The sequence below is a fragment of the Lagopus leucura genome, unplaced genomic scaffold (assembly GCF_019238085.1).
Source record: "Lagopus leucura isolate 7727_CA_CO unplaced genomic scaffold, USGS_WTPT01 Super-Scaffold_100009, whole genome shotgun sequence".
Lineage (NCBI taxonomy): Eukaryota > Metazoa > Chordata > Aves > Galliformes > Phasianidae > Lagopus > Lagopus leucura.
The window spans coordinates 334721-348755 of NW_024962266.1; the positions used below are offsets into that span (position 1 = coordinate 334721).

General features: G+C 38.6%; 1 protein-coding gene across 1 annotated transcript in view; it reads left to right on the forward strand.

Annotated features, from left to right (window-relative positions):
• The window catches only part of HMCN1 (hemicentin 1), a 185812-nt gene that overhangs the window by 102201 nt on the left and 69576 nt on the right, over window positions 1–14035 (forward strand). The window contains exons 38-45 of the mRNA XM_042873540.1: window positions 446–622; window positions 1956–2107; window positions 2855–2978; window positions 6391–6566; window positions 6855–6951; window positions 9983–10105; window positions 11754–11915; window positions 12592–12873. Coding sequence (XP_042729474.1) covers window positions 446–622; window positions 1956–2107; window positions 2855–2978; window positions 6391–6566; window positions 6855–6951; window positions 9983–10105; window positions 11754–11915; window positions 12592–12873 — 1293 coding nt within the window. The remainder of the gene's footprint in view (window positions 1–445; window positions 623–1955; window positions 2108–2854; window positions 2979–6390; window positions 6567–6854; window positions 6952–9982; window positions 10106–11753; window positions 11916–12591; window positions 12874–14035) is intronic.

The following is a 14035-nucleotide window of genomic DNA, read 5'->3' on the forward strand; positions in this document are numbered from 1 at the left end:
TGAAGTCTGCTTGCATTTTGTGTCTGAACTTCTCAGGTCTTTCAGTTTAACATAGCAGTACTTCAGGGTAAAAGGTGAAAAATGATTTCTATTGTGTATTTGAGTATTTTTCAACCTTGGTATTAGATGACTAGACATCATCAAAACAGATACTTTATGTTACACTTTCTTAACTGCAGAACATTATTTCATAAGCATGTGGTGTGCATGTACAGTAGCTTCAAATTCGCTATTTAATCCTGTAGGCATAGTCACTATTTTGCACAGATGTTACTGATTTTCTCATTTCCTGGCTACGTTTTACTGTTATTAATTCTAATGAATACATATTGTTTTTTAAATGTTGGTTTTATGTCTCTTGCAGTTCACAGGGAAAATCTGAAGTATATTTGGACCTGTTTATCAGGGTGAATACTTCTGGCAATTTTTCCATTTAATTTTACAGCTATCACCTGGTACAAAGACAGTCGTCCACTCACCAGTGCTGCAAGTGTCACTTTTCTGAACAAGGGTCAGGTTCTGGAGATTGAGGGTGCTCAGGTCTCTGACGCTGGTGTTTACAAGTGTGTGGCTGTCAACACTGCAGGCACAGCCGAGTTGTCCTACAGTCTTCAGGTTCATGGTAAGTATTAAAAACTTGTGAGAAACTGCTACCTGCACATTTGTTCTTTTAAATCTGCTTAGAAGTCTTCCTGTCATTCGTCATCTTGGAAGAGATATTGCAGGGCTCAAGGGAGCACATTCACTTTTTGTTGTTGTTTGTTGTTTTTTTCCCTTAGTGATATTAGGATACATGTTTTTAGTATTAGGAAGATATCATAAGGGAATTTGATTTTTAGGGAGAATGAGCAGAGACACCAGATTTGTAGAAAAGATATTTATATTATCATTTAAACGGTTCAGAAAGACTTGAAATAGCTCTGTTTCACTGTAGATGACTTCAAAGTCTGCAACAGATAAAGAAAGAACACAAGTCAAATGTTCTTCCATAATGCAAGAATCTTAAAGAAAAATGTACTTAAAGAAAAATCTTAAAGAGGTGAAGTCGAAGTGTAGGTGTTTGCAGAAATGAGACACCTGATCAAAACCCAAATTGGAACTCTTCCACTCATTTCAAGTGGATTTTGGATCCTAATCCAAACTCCTGTATCTGATGCATGCATATGCATGTAACTGGTTTTCAGAGGGAGTTTTCAACACAGAACTGCAGCCCAAATGTGGCACAGTGTTCCTGACTGATATGCATGCTTAGTCAGTAGTTCCTATTAATGTTAATTAACGAATGTGGAGTTGGGCCATACATTTCTGTTAGATTAATGACTATCATGGGAGAGAAAGAGGGCTCAAGGCATGGTCAAGGGTAATTAACCTCACCCAGTGATGAATTCACAGGAAATATTTAGAGCCAAGGTATGTTCCTGTCTCCCTTTTAAACATAGCTCTACAAAATGTACTAGGCCTTACACTGAAAGTAATTGTTTTTATATATCCCATTAAGATTATTTTTATCATCAGACAGGCAGATATTGTACATACTGAACTGGTAAGTGTATGTTCTGCAAGTTTATTCAGTTTATCATGTAAACATCTCTAATTAATCTCCACCACTGTTAATGCCTTTCATAAGGTCTAAATGGAATGTTATAAAAGTCTGAGGAAATATTTTCAGATATGATGTTCTGGTTGTGGGTGTCACAGCTGTTTTCTGGGCTGCAGACTCAATCCTACTTACCTTGCTCACAGTAGTTTCATTGAAGTTATCAGACTGCTTATGTAAGTAAGAGCAGCATTTGGCACAGAGCAAACAAATGGCAGTAGTGCTATCATTAGAAATCTTCCCAAAAGTATAGTGTCTTGCAGGAAGAGAAGCAAAAAAACTAAGCATCCCATTTAATTTCACTGTGATATATCTGAACTCTTACATAGCTGCTCCAGCTTTTTTTTCTTTTTTTCAGTCCCACCATCAATCTCTGACAGCAGTGACACGGTGACAGCAGTGGTCAATAATCTGGTGCGACTGGAGTGTGAAGCCAGAGGCATCCCTGCACCCATCCTGACATGGCTAAAAGATGGCAGTCCTGTTTCCAGCTTTAGCAATGGTCTTCAGGTATTGGGTTAATATCCTGCCATCTGTGTAATTTCCTGCTTTAGCATGAGCCTTTAAAGCCTGTGCAATTTAATGATACAGAAAAAATTGGAGGTTTTGGTGTAAGAGTATAAGGCTTTTTGCTCCGGGATATTGTTGCAAGCTTACAGTAATTATTGTGCAAAATGTGCTCATTATGGGTATATTGAAATAAGTTGGTCTTTTCAACTGATGTCATACTGAGTAAAAGTTTCCATAAGCAAGTTTCTCACTGACTGGCAAGAAGACTAAACTTTTCTACACTGAAGAGATTCTTGGAGTTTAAGATTGCATAATATCTCATTACAAAAAATAACAGCTTGGGGAAAAACAAGTCCCTGATGTAAGGAGAAGGTTATGAATCAAAATAATACGACATTGTTGCTTATGATGTGACAGATGAGAGGTGAAATTTGTGTAAGTATGTGGATTACTTTGGGCGCAGACAGAAAATGTGACAATGTTTGAAACTAGTGAGAGGGGAATGTCCTTATCTATCAGAGACTTCTAAGTTCCAAAGTTTCCTATGATTTGCGTAAAGCCAGACTTTTGCTTTTTCAAGTCTTGATGAAGAAGAACAATGGAGTGCAGGAAAGAGTGTAGGTAAAATATAGATGGTGGAAATCAGTGGCAAAACAAGCATTTTGTTTTGGAAGAAAATGTAATCATTCTCATGTTTCTGCTTTACATCGAAGCATGTGTACTATATATGTTGTGTTTCTTTTGCAGGTTCTGTCTGGGGGCCGAGTCCTGGTGTTGACTAGTGCTCAGTTAAGTGACACGGGAAAATATACCTGTGTTGCAGTGAGTGCTGCAGGAGAGAGCCAAAGAGATACAGATCTCAGAGTTTATGGTGAGATTTTCTAACAAATTTTCTGACAATGAATGAGGAAAACTGTTCATGGGGCTTTAGTGGTCTGGATGTTTAGTAACATTGAAGCAAAGCTGTTCCAAGCCATAATGAAAGCCAAAGAGATCAGGATGTGTGTTTGTGTGTACATGTATGTAAGTAAAAAACAAAGATAATAATATATATATGCACACAGACGTATTGAAGTACATATGCTCTGTTTATCGTTGAAGAAATGTAGCTGCAACAACGAATTTGTAAGTTGTGTACACAAAGGCTCGTTCATAAATGATAGGAGAAAATGTGTATTTGTCTTTGCGTGAGTTACACATTGATCCCTTTTACAAAAGCTGTTATGGGGGTGAGAGCTCAGTGGTCTTTAATGAACATTAATGAGTTAATGTGAATTTGCCACATCTCTCTGAAATCTTTCCATTTTCAAGCCCTTGCTTGGAAGTCACCATTTGCCAAAATTGCGGTGTCTTTTTTAGTGCTAATTGTGACACTATACTGAGCCCAGTGAGACAACTTTGTCTCTTCTGAGAAGCAGGATATCACTTTAGCTATTGTATATTGTTTTGCCAGTTTTTGAAATTGTGTCAAGCAGTTAATTCTATATTCTTTTTAACATGTAAATTTATCTGTCTTCCTTATTTTTTGTAGCTTGTTTGGCTTCCTCCTGATTTCTAGCAGCTTGTATAAGATGGTTTTTTATATTTTGTTCTTAGAGATCACTAGTGATGTACAGATATCAAAGAGCATAAATATGCTTTCAGGTGGAAAGCCATGGAGTTTAGCTGTAGCAAGTTTAAAGTTTCCCTGGACAGTTGAATGTTCTGTACACCAGTGAAATGAGGGTGAACAGTGATCTGCCATTTTAGAAATCTTACAGTACTTCATGTGGAGAGAAGGTTTTGGAATTGAAGAACCCTTGATGTTTTGTTTTTGCTTTCAGATTAGTTGGGAGAAAAATGTTTTTGCTCTGCCAATCTCTAAGTGTATGACAACTGTAAGCAGAACTCTGGAAATGTTACAAGTTAGAAGATTGCATGTTTTCTTAGACTAATAGAGGCAGTTGTTTAGGTTATTTGCTTTCATGTTTGGCTTTCAGATTAATCTTGTAAAGGCACTGTGGTTAGGATACTTACTTGTGACTTGAGTCATGGCTACTTTTTGCATCTGCAAGAGGCAGTTGAGAAAGTCGGGATTCTGGCACAGCAAACTCAGGTTTAAATTGGGATATAACATTTTGTATCTACAACAAGCAATATCAAGGTACCTTTTGGAGTTTGAGGACAACTGTAATTGTACACATAAGTGCAAAAATAGTATGGATCTACTTACTGTTCCTTTGGTTTTGGAATTTCTGTCCCTTTTAGCTAGAAGAAATGAAAAGAGACAGTTAAAAGTTGTGTATGTAAAGTTACTGTTGTAATTTTACTGTTATTGAGCTTCTGCAGGGCAATCTTGAGTGAAGTTGTTACAGAAAGTAATTTCTCTGTTAGGACTTACCCTGGTATGAATAGTCTAATTAAGAAGTCCCTGGAGGAAGATAATTTGGAATGCAGTTGGATCTGAGGTGGTTGGAAATATGAAATGCACTAAGCTAGTCTAAGAGTTGGAACAACCTGGCTTAAAATATATTTACCATGAGCATATATTTACCATGAGCATGTAGTTACCATGAGCATAATTAGATTAATTTTAAACCTTATTTCTTCAGAAACAAATGATCTAGTGTCTGTCTTTCCACATTTCATGAACTCAGTTTCCTTTTACATGCATTTCAGTTCATTTAGCTGGGGGAAAATGTAGTTGGTGGAAAAGTTTTGGAAATAGATTTACTTTCTGCAGTAGTGGATCAGATTCCAATGTTCAGTTCCATAATACTCAAAGAATCTGGGCCTTTGTGAGTTCTACACAGGTTTGTCTAAACAGGTTTGTTTTCAGTTACTTTATTTCTTATCCACAGAGATCAGAATTTTCCCTAAATTATTTCCAAACTGTGAAATCAGCTGCTTTGATGAATACTTCCTGTGCAAGAAAAACAAAGCTTTATTGTTAGTGTTATTTTTCAGGACATCTTGAGAACTGTATTGATGGTCTGCTGAGTACAACTTTGGGATTTTCTGTAATCTCCTTTGTGCTAATTAATTCAATATCTTTTTGTTCGAAGTGAAGCCAAGAGTATTTCTCATGAATTGTCCCACTGCTTCCCTTCTTACTCATATGTTTTGGGCAACCAGACATGCATTTTCTGAAATAATAGACTTCTAAGCTAGAAAAAGAGGGAAATGCAGCAATAAAAGCTTTTCTATTTGGCCTTGGTCAACATTTTGTTGGGTGAAGTGAACAGTCTTGGTACTCAAAAAGTATTAAAAAGCTCACTGAATATATGTTATAAGATGAAGTAATTTCTTGCTACAAGAGTTTTGATTTTGCATGTATTTAATTGCAGACCTAAAGTTGCCTTGATGTTAAGTTTGTAGTGAGTATGCCTTCTGGTTTTAAATTGAAAGAAACAAAGGTGAATCCCTATCAAATGCTTTACGGATTTAAGAACATGTCTTCCATTAGGAGTACTAACAAGAGTTGCCCTCTGGATCATGCTTGAGCACCCCAGTAAAAGTATTTTTGCTCTCTAGTTTGCTGTTGTTAACTAAATGAGATAAACTAAGTTTATGATGAGGGTTCCCGAGTTCTGTTTCAAAAGGGAATTTCCAGTAGAGAACTGATGGTAAGCTGCAGCGGTGCAGTGTGATGGCATGCTACACAAATCTCACCATTTTCCAAGGCTGTTTGTGTCTTGGCTGAAATTACTTTAAAACTCATGAGGTGTATTAACAACTCAAAGCTGCTTCGGCAGTCTGAAAATCTCATCTGACTGTGATCCAGCCTGCTCTTACTAACCATCTAAATTCTCGTTCTATCTTTTGTATTTGGCAATGTCTGGACAAAATTCTTCTTAAAGTCAGAGTTCTTAAAGCCAAGTACACATGCTGGCGCTGTCTGAAACAGTTTATGACATTTTAGGCCAAGCTTGATTGTCTTGTGAATCTTTACACTCATTAACTCTTCTGTCCTTTTATCAGGGACATATATTTCTCCAATCTTTAGTAATAGTGAATTTCCCTTCTGAATGTATTTTGAGTATTTTTCTCCTAGCCCTGGCTTATCTATGCAACTTCTCTGTGACTGATCTTCTACTACTACTACTATGTTGTGTAGAGAATATTCTGTAGAGAACACAATTTCTGGTGCTTATTGAGATCTAAAGGAGACATAAGTTGGATGTCAAAAAGGTAGTAACTGCCATATTATTTTTGTTAAACAAAGACTTGTTAACTCTACAGTATGTCTTGCTATGGGAAGTCTGCAATACCCAAAGGCCTCTTTTTCTGATATATTGCTGTAGTTCCACCAAACATCATGGGAGAGGAACAAAATGTCTCTGTGCTCATCAGCCAGACAATGGAGCTGCTCTGTCAGAGCAATGCTGTTCCCCTGCCTATGCTGACGTGGCTCAAAGATGGGCGACCCTTGCTGAAGAAACCAGGTCTTAGCATTTCTGAAGATGGAAGTGTGCTGAAGGTAAGCTGGGTCAGGATGCATCAGGAACTTCCTTGGGAGTGTACCCATCAGGAGGGTGCTGGGTGTGCCATGGAACCTGAATAGCATTAATGGGGCAGCGGAGCAGTGCATGAAGACTGCGAGACAACAGGCATTTAAATGTTTACTTACAGATTTTGCAAGAGTTGTACTGTTACTAATATTAGGGAGACAGGTATAAGCATAAAAATTAAAACCTGAGCAGCTTCACCCTGTAACCTTCCTATATAAAAGTGTAAGAAAAAATCCAGGTTTTCCTTTTCTTCCTAGATTGAAGAAGCTCAAGTACAGGACACTGGCCGTTACACTTGCGAAGCGACAAATGTTGCTGGGAAAACTAAAAAGAACTATAACGTCAATATCTGGGGTAAGGTTTGTTAAGCTTATTTCAGGAATGAGAATGGAGTTCAGAGTGAAGTTATGATGTGAGACAATGAAATCCTCTGTGGTTCATAAACTCATAAATGCTAAGGTTCAAGCAGGGTGACTTTTTCTTATTTTCTTGAGTTCAACAATTTCAAGAAGGTGTACGTATTCTCCAAATTTCTTTAATTTGGTTCTAAATTAATACCAGATACTTTGTAGGCTTTTTTCAGTTTGGGTTTCCATGCATGATAGTAGTTCAGAGCTCTAACTAACTGGCTTTGTGTCTGGCTCCTATTTATGCACTCTAATGTCATTTAGAGTAACTTTCTTAAAGTTTTTTGTTTAAATTTTAAAATACTGAAGCATGGAAATTCAGGTTAAAAAAAACCAACCTGTTTTTCCTAGCTTTGTGTGCTCTACAAAGTTACCGGCACTAAATTATAGTAATAGCATTAGTAAAATGTTTCTATGGTTAGATGATATATGTGGCACAGTGTTCCTTTGAGACGTTGATTTTTGGGTAGCTTTTCCTGCCATATTGCTTTTTCCCTATATACCAATTGAAATGCTTTGAATTCACAAAACTACAATTAGATAAAAGGGTTTTTAATGATTAAGCAAAAATGTTTATTACAGAATAATGTCATTATGTATTTAAAAGAAACATTGATGTTTAAATTTGGGAATGGATATTTCCGTACCATATGAGACCATGAGCTATTCCCACGTTAAGCACACACAATTGCAGAATTGTAGGGGTTGAAAGGGACCTCTAGAGATCGAGTCCAACCCTGGCAAAAGCAGTTTCCATGCTGTAGGTTGCACAGTTAGGCGCCCAGACAGTTCTTGAATATCTCCATAGAAAAAGACTCCACACCTTCACTGGGCAGTGCTCTGTCACTCTGACAGTGAAGAAATTCTTCCTTGCATTACTATGGAATCCCTGTGTTCCAGTTTCTGCTCGTTGTCAGTTGTTCTACTGTTGCTTTCCACTGAAAAGAGTCTGCTCCCATTGACTTGACTCTTGCACTTTAGATGTTTATAAACACTGATGAGAACCCCTCTCAGCCTTTTCTTCTCCAGACTGAAGAGTCCCAGGTCTCTCAGCCTTTTCTCATGAAGGAGATGCATCAGATTCCTAATCATCTTTGTGGCCCTCCACTGGACTCATTGGTGATCCCTGTCTTTCTTGAACTGGGGAGCCCAGAACTGAACACAGTAGTCTAAATGTGATCTCACCAGAGCAGAGCAGAGGGGGAGGATCACCTCTCTCAACCTGCTAGCCACACTTTTCTTAATGCACTGTAGCACTGGCCTACTTGGCCACCAGAGCACACTGCTGGTTCCTGGTCAGCCTGTTGTCCAGCAGGACTCCCAGGTCCTTCTCTGCAGAGCTCCTCTCCAATGGGTCAGCCCCCAGCCTGTACTGATACATGCTGTTATTCCTCTCTGGGTGCAGGACGCTGCACTTGCACTTGCTGAACCTTATCAGATTACTTTCTGCCCAGCTCTCCTGCCTGTCCAGGTCTTGTTGAATGCAGCATATATGTCCCTTCACCATGCATGTCATCATCATCTGTGATCTCTTCCTTCCCCAGATTTCTAGGATTTGCACTGTTGCAAAAGACCTTTGATGCAGGAGGAATAAGGATTGTTCTTTTGTTCAGTGAGACCATTTCAGGAGAGTTTGAAGAGAAGGGATAACTACTTGCTTGTTAACAGCTTTGATGGACTAAGCTTAATAGAAAGCAAAAGTTGCCTGTGAAAGTTATCTGTGGATAACTGTTTAGAATTGTAGTCTTTGTTTACACTCAGAGACTGAAAGTCTTGCCTGCCGTATTTTTCAGTTTTAGATCAAGGAAATTTGTCCATCTGAGGACTGGTGAGATCCTGAGTTCTAACTCTGGTTTCAGAAACTAGAAGAATCAGCCCACATGTTAAATTTCAGTACATAAAAGGGATAGTAAAGAAAGAAGGGAACAGAATCTTTAGCAGGGTCTGTGGTGAAAGGACAAGGGGAAATGGTTTCAAACTAGAAGAGAAGAGATTTAGGTTTGATATAAGGGAAAAGTCTTTTTTAGTAAGGATGGTGAGGCACTGGCACAGGTTGCCCAGAGATGTGGTGGAAGCTCAGTGCCTGGAGACTTTCAAGGCCAGGCTGGACTAGGCTCTGAGCACCTGATTGAGCTGTAGATGTCCCTGTTTGTTGCAAGGGATTTGGACTGAATGACTTTTAAAGGTCTCTTCCAACTCTAAGGATTCTATGATTCTATAAAGTGTAAGCTGTGACACCTAAGAGAGTGGCACTAAACTTCTGACTGGAAGCAGAACAAATGAAATATTGAAGCCAGTCCAGTCCAGTAAGGCTCCTTGCAGCCATTCATTCTGAAGCCAATACATCTGCTTGCTGCTAAACATGTCTGAAGTGTCAGAAAGAGAAGCTGCCTGCTATTGTGTGCATTTTAAATATACTCACTCCATTTTCAGCCTACATTCTCATCTGCTTTTTTTGGTCTCTTTTCAAGTATTACCTACGTTATTTTCATCTAAAGAAAATAATTTCCCCATTTCAAGAAGGCAGCTATCCCTTCCCTACTGATTGCTCCAAGGTTCTTTAAAACTCTGAGAATCACCTTGAAAACAGTAGTCCCTTTTGTCTGCAGTTGGCTTACAGGCACAGAGCTGTTAACAAAGTTGGCACTCTGCTGTAGTGGGGCGTCTGAAGGGATGGGGTCCTTCATGTTGCTGCAGGAGAAATGTGAGGGAAAAACTATGTCTAAATTTTGAAAGTTATTTAAAGCCAGCCGGAAATAGATCCTGTTCCTGCACTAGAGCTTGGGCAGGAATGATTGATGTAGTTATTGTTAAATATATTATTCCCTGGCCGGGGTCTGGTTTGCATTGCAAACCAGAGAAAGCAACCCTTGTAATTCCTCCAGAGATTAATGGGACACATTTGCATGAAGATCAGTTTGGTTATACTGTTGGCTGATACCATTTGGTTTCAAATGATATTTGGCATTTCTTTTTAGTTCCACCAAGTATTTATGGTTCAGATGACATCTCTCAGCTGATAGTAATCGAAGGGAACCTGATAAGCTTGACATGTGAATCTACAGGCATTCCACCACCTAGTCTTACCTGGACAAAGAGTGGTGAGTGACCATCTGCTGTCTTTTGTAATAAAGAAAATATAATAATTTTGATTTGCCAGTTCTTCTTTATCCTGTAAATATTTTCATTTTTTACTCTGGTATTGAGTAGAAAACTACTGCAGTAGACTCTGCCATGCTCTCTAATCACCTCAGCTTGGCTTAGGTGCCATTATTCCTAAAGTTGTGCAAGGAGGGCGCAGTGCAAAGATGTCTTGGCTGACTTAAAACTGGACAGTTCATATGCACTGATGAAGCACTCTCTCAGTACACTCAGGTACTGTATAGTGCAATGAGAAAGCATCAAGTCTGACTTATGTATCCCAGCAGGCCTGGCTGTGCGTCACAGTGTAGTACTGAGGGGTAGAGCTGAACTTGTGATCTGCTGTGTAACGTAAACTTATCTTCAAAATCTCTCTTGAAATTTGCAGCTGTGGCACACTGCCAAGTGATGACAATGCAGTCAGTGTGGTAGTTGCTTTGAGGGTTTACTGAACCTTTCTCTCATCTCATCTTAATATCTAAGAGTAGTTTGCACACCTTTTTGCTGTAGGGTTAGAACAAATCATTGCCAAAGTGTTTTTACAAAGCAGTAGACAATAATAGGCATTTTTGGCACCTTTTTTTAAGCATGGACGCTACTGGAGACAGAGTATTAGATAAAATAAGGTGTTGAATTCTTCCAGCACGGTAATTTTTTTGTTATTTATCAGCTTTACCTATCTGTCTGAAGACATAGTTTAGTGTTGTGTGCACTCTCCTTTATAAATCACATCTTGTAGAAAGAGCAGATTTTAATTTTTTTTCTGCGAAAGTTTTTCGGAGAAAATGAGATGCATCAGCCTTTTCTGTACCTTGCCTCACCCTGCCTCTTGGCAGCCTGTGAAGCACGCTATGAAATGATTGAACAATGTGCTGCAGTGCTGAAGGATGTACTCTTAAATGGTTGAAAGCAAATTTGAACCTGTTTGAAAGTCTAGAATGTAGTGCAATTTTGGATATTACTCAGGAATCAGACCTTTGCACATTTTCATAGGGAAATAGTAGGAAATGAAAATTCAGTTTTTATGAGTAATCGTGGGAGATGTACTCTTTCTGTCACAAAAATTTCCCTGCAGTTTACAAAGATGATAATAGTTACCAAGCCTGAGTTCTCAAAGATTTAAAAGTCTGCTCAGAGAAAGTCTCATAATTTTGCTGAACTGTAACCATTCCACTTCTGCTCAGCATTTCCTGAGCAGAAGTATGTGCATGCATGCCACGTGACACACAGTATGCAGATGGCCAGGTATGCAGGTATACGTGTAGTATATTGAATGGCCTGGCTGAGATGATCATACACGGTATATGTGCAGGAAGTCAGGTTTTATTGAAAATAATGAATTTGTGGAAATTTCCAACATGTTTTGGATGTATGTGAGTATGAAGAGAATTGCTGTGTTGTAGCTAAAATTGTTCTACATTAAGTCAGCAAGTAGTATGAGAAGTCCTCAGAATCTGCTTGCACAAAGTCTGGGAAAACTCTGATATAACAATTTTAAAATGGAAATTGTGCAGCTCAGCAGCCGTTAAATAAGCCATTGGAATTCACACCACTGAGCGAGCTTGTTGCCATTCTCTGTGTTTTTATCTGAAAGAATGTCTCTTTCAGGCTCACCACTTGTGGTCGACCGGTCAGGAAGGGTACGGATATTATCTGGAGGCAGGCAGCTGCAGATTTCAATTGCTGAAATGTCTGATGCCGCGTCTTATATTTGTATTGCTTCAAATGTAGCTGGAAGTGCAAAGAAAGAATACAGCTTGCAAGTGTACAGTAAGTTACCATGAAGTATTGTGTTCTGAATGAGCGTGTTATGTAAGCGTTGTCTGCATAGTGGGGTTAAGATGCAGAATGTCTAATCCAGGATGATTCCAGGGTACTTGGAGGAGATTTGTGATTGTAATTTTGTCAGTTCGGACTTACCAAGAAACTGCCTGTATGTCTTGAAAGGGCATCTGACCACGGGTTAACTACAGGATACAGCACACTGGGTAATGCAGCGTTTCCTGTCACTGAGCTGTAGTAGTGATGACAATTAGTTTGAATAAGTTGAAATTTTCCAGTTTTACTGCTAATTCAGTATTTTGTCAGGATTAAAGTGAACTATTTTTAAACCTTTCAAATCCCATGAAAAAGAAAATCTTCAAAAATCTGTACGGGTTGACAGAATTTTGAACATTTGATCAAAATACATTTGATTGTATTTTTAAAATTGCCTGTAAATTACATTTTTAAAAACATTTTTTCTTTGTGGGTGGGGAAAGGGAAGGTTGGCTCTGTTTTCTCAGCCCTGGGGAAATTGTTACGTATTTGCAGAGTGTTCTTAGTGGAGTTGCCAGCAGTGACCCACAATAACTGTCTCAAGTAAAACACTGATCTAGCAGGCTTGATTATCTTTCTGTTGGGAAGCAGGTGAAGATCCTGAAGTGTGTTTCTTTTCCTTTTGTAGTTCGCCCAACAATACTGGACAGTAGTAGCCACCCATCAGAAGTTGTTGTCACCCAGGGAAGTGAAGTTTCCCTAGAGTGCAAGGCTCAGGGTATTCCAGAGCCAGCAGTAACATGGATGAAGGATGGCAGTCCGCTGGTCAGTGGAAAGGACGTAGCAATACTTCATGATGGGCACTTTCTTCAACTGAGAAATATCCAGGTGTTGGACACAGGTCGCTATGTCTGTGTTGCTGCCAATGTGGCAGGGCTGTCTGACAGAAAATATGATTTAAATGTTCATGGTGAGTGTGCAAAAAATGGGGCATGTATAACAGAAACAAAGCAGGCCGAGAAACAAAGTTCACTCAAGGATATCCAATAAATACTTCTGTATTTAGACATGGTGACCATATTTACTGCAAGCTTTATACATAGCACATTTTCATCTGCAGATGTATCGCAAAAGTTCATATCCAATTTTGTTGTTCCTGAACATTTTTAAATTTTATCTGTGTCTGTTAATACCAATCCATCCCCCCAGCTGCTCTCTCCCAAGAACAGAAAATCAGTATATAGTACAGTTTTGTGTGACGTTAGGTCCAGTTCCGTGATAAGGAAGTGTTCTTTGGGATTCTGTTGTAGGAGGCAGAGTTTAAGGTTTAACCAAGAACACCACACCCATGACCCCTGCCAGAGGACAGTTACGTGAGCATAGCCCATATCTCAAGTTTCTAATCATCAGATTTTCTTATTTTGTGGTATCAGAAGAATTTAAGATGGTACCTCCAACTATAATTCGTTTTGGTAATTTGACTTAATGGGATTGATTAGAACATCACGCTACATTAGAGCCATTCTAAGTCAGAATGGCACTTCATTTGAATATGATTTTTAGTGCTTCATTGAACATTGAATATTTGTAAATATTCAAAGGGTAAAGCCCAGAGAGAAAGAGGCATTCAGGAGTTACTGTGCCACTAAACTAGGACAGCAATTTACAGGAATTTAGCTGCGTTTTTTTCTGCAAATCCCACTGTCTCACAAAGACTTCCAGTTATCTCTGTAAAGTATGTCTTTTATGCCTTACATCTTGCACTGAAGTGGGAAAGCTTGTACAACAATCAGGAATGGTTTGGGAGAGAAAAAAACACAGTGTAGGATGAAAGTAAACATATGAATTGTCATTATTGACAATGAGAAGCCAAAATGAATTACCAAATAATTTTACTTTGTTTGCTGTACTGTACTGACAAAGTTCTGGATAGTAAAAAGAAACTTTAGATCTCAGGCTGCTTAGTCTGGAAGATGTTCAATTCTTAAGCCTAGGGTTTTTTTTTTTTTGTTGTTTTAAAGAATGATCTACAGAATTGAAATTACTTTTACTCCTAGTAAAGAAAATCTAAAAATAGATTTGAGGTAGTTATTTTAGTAGAGGAATTGTTCTTTCCATTAGCAAAAGAATTC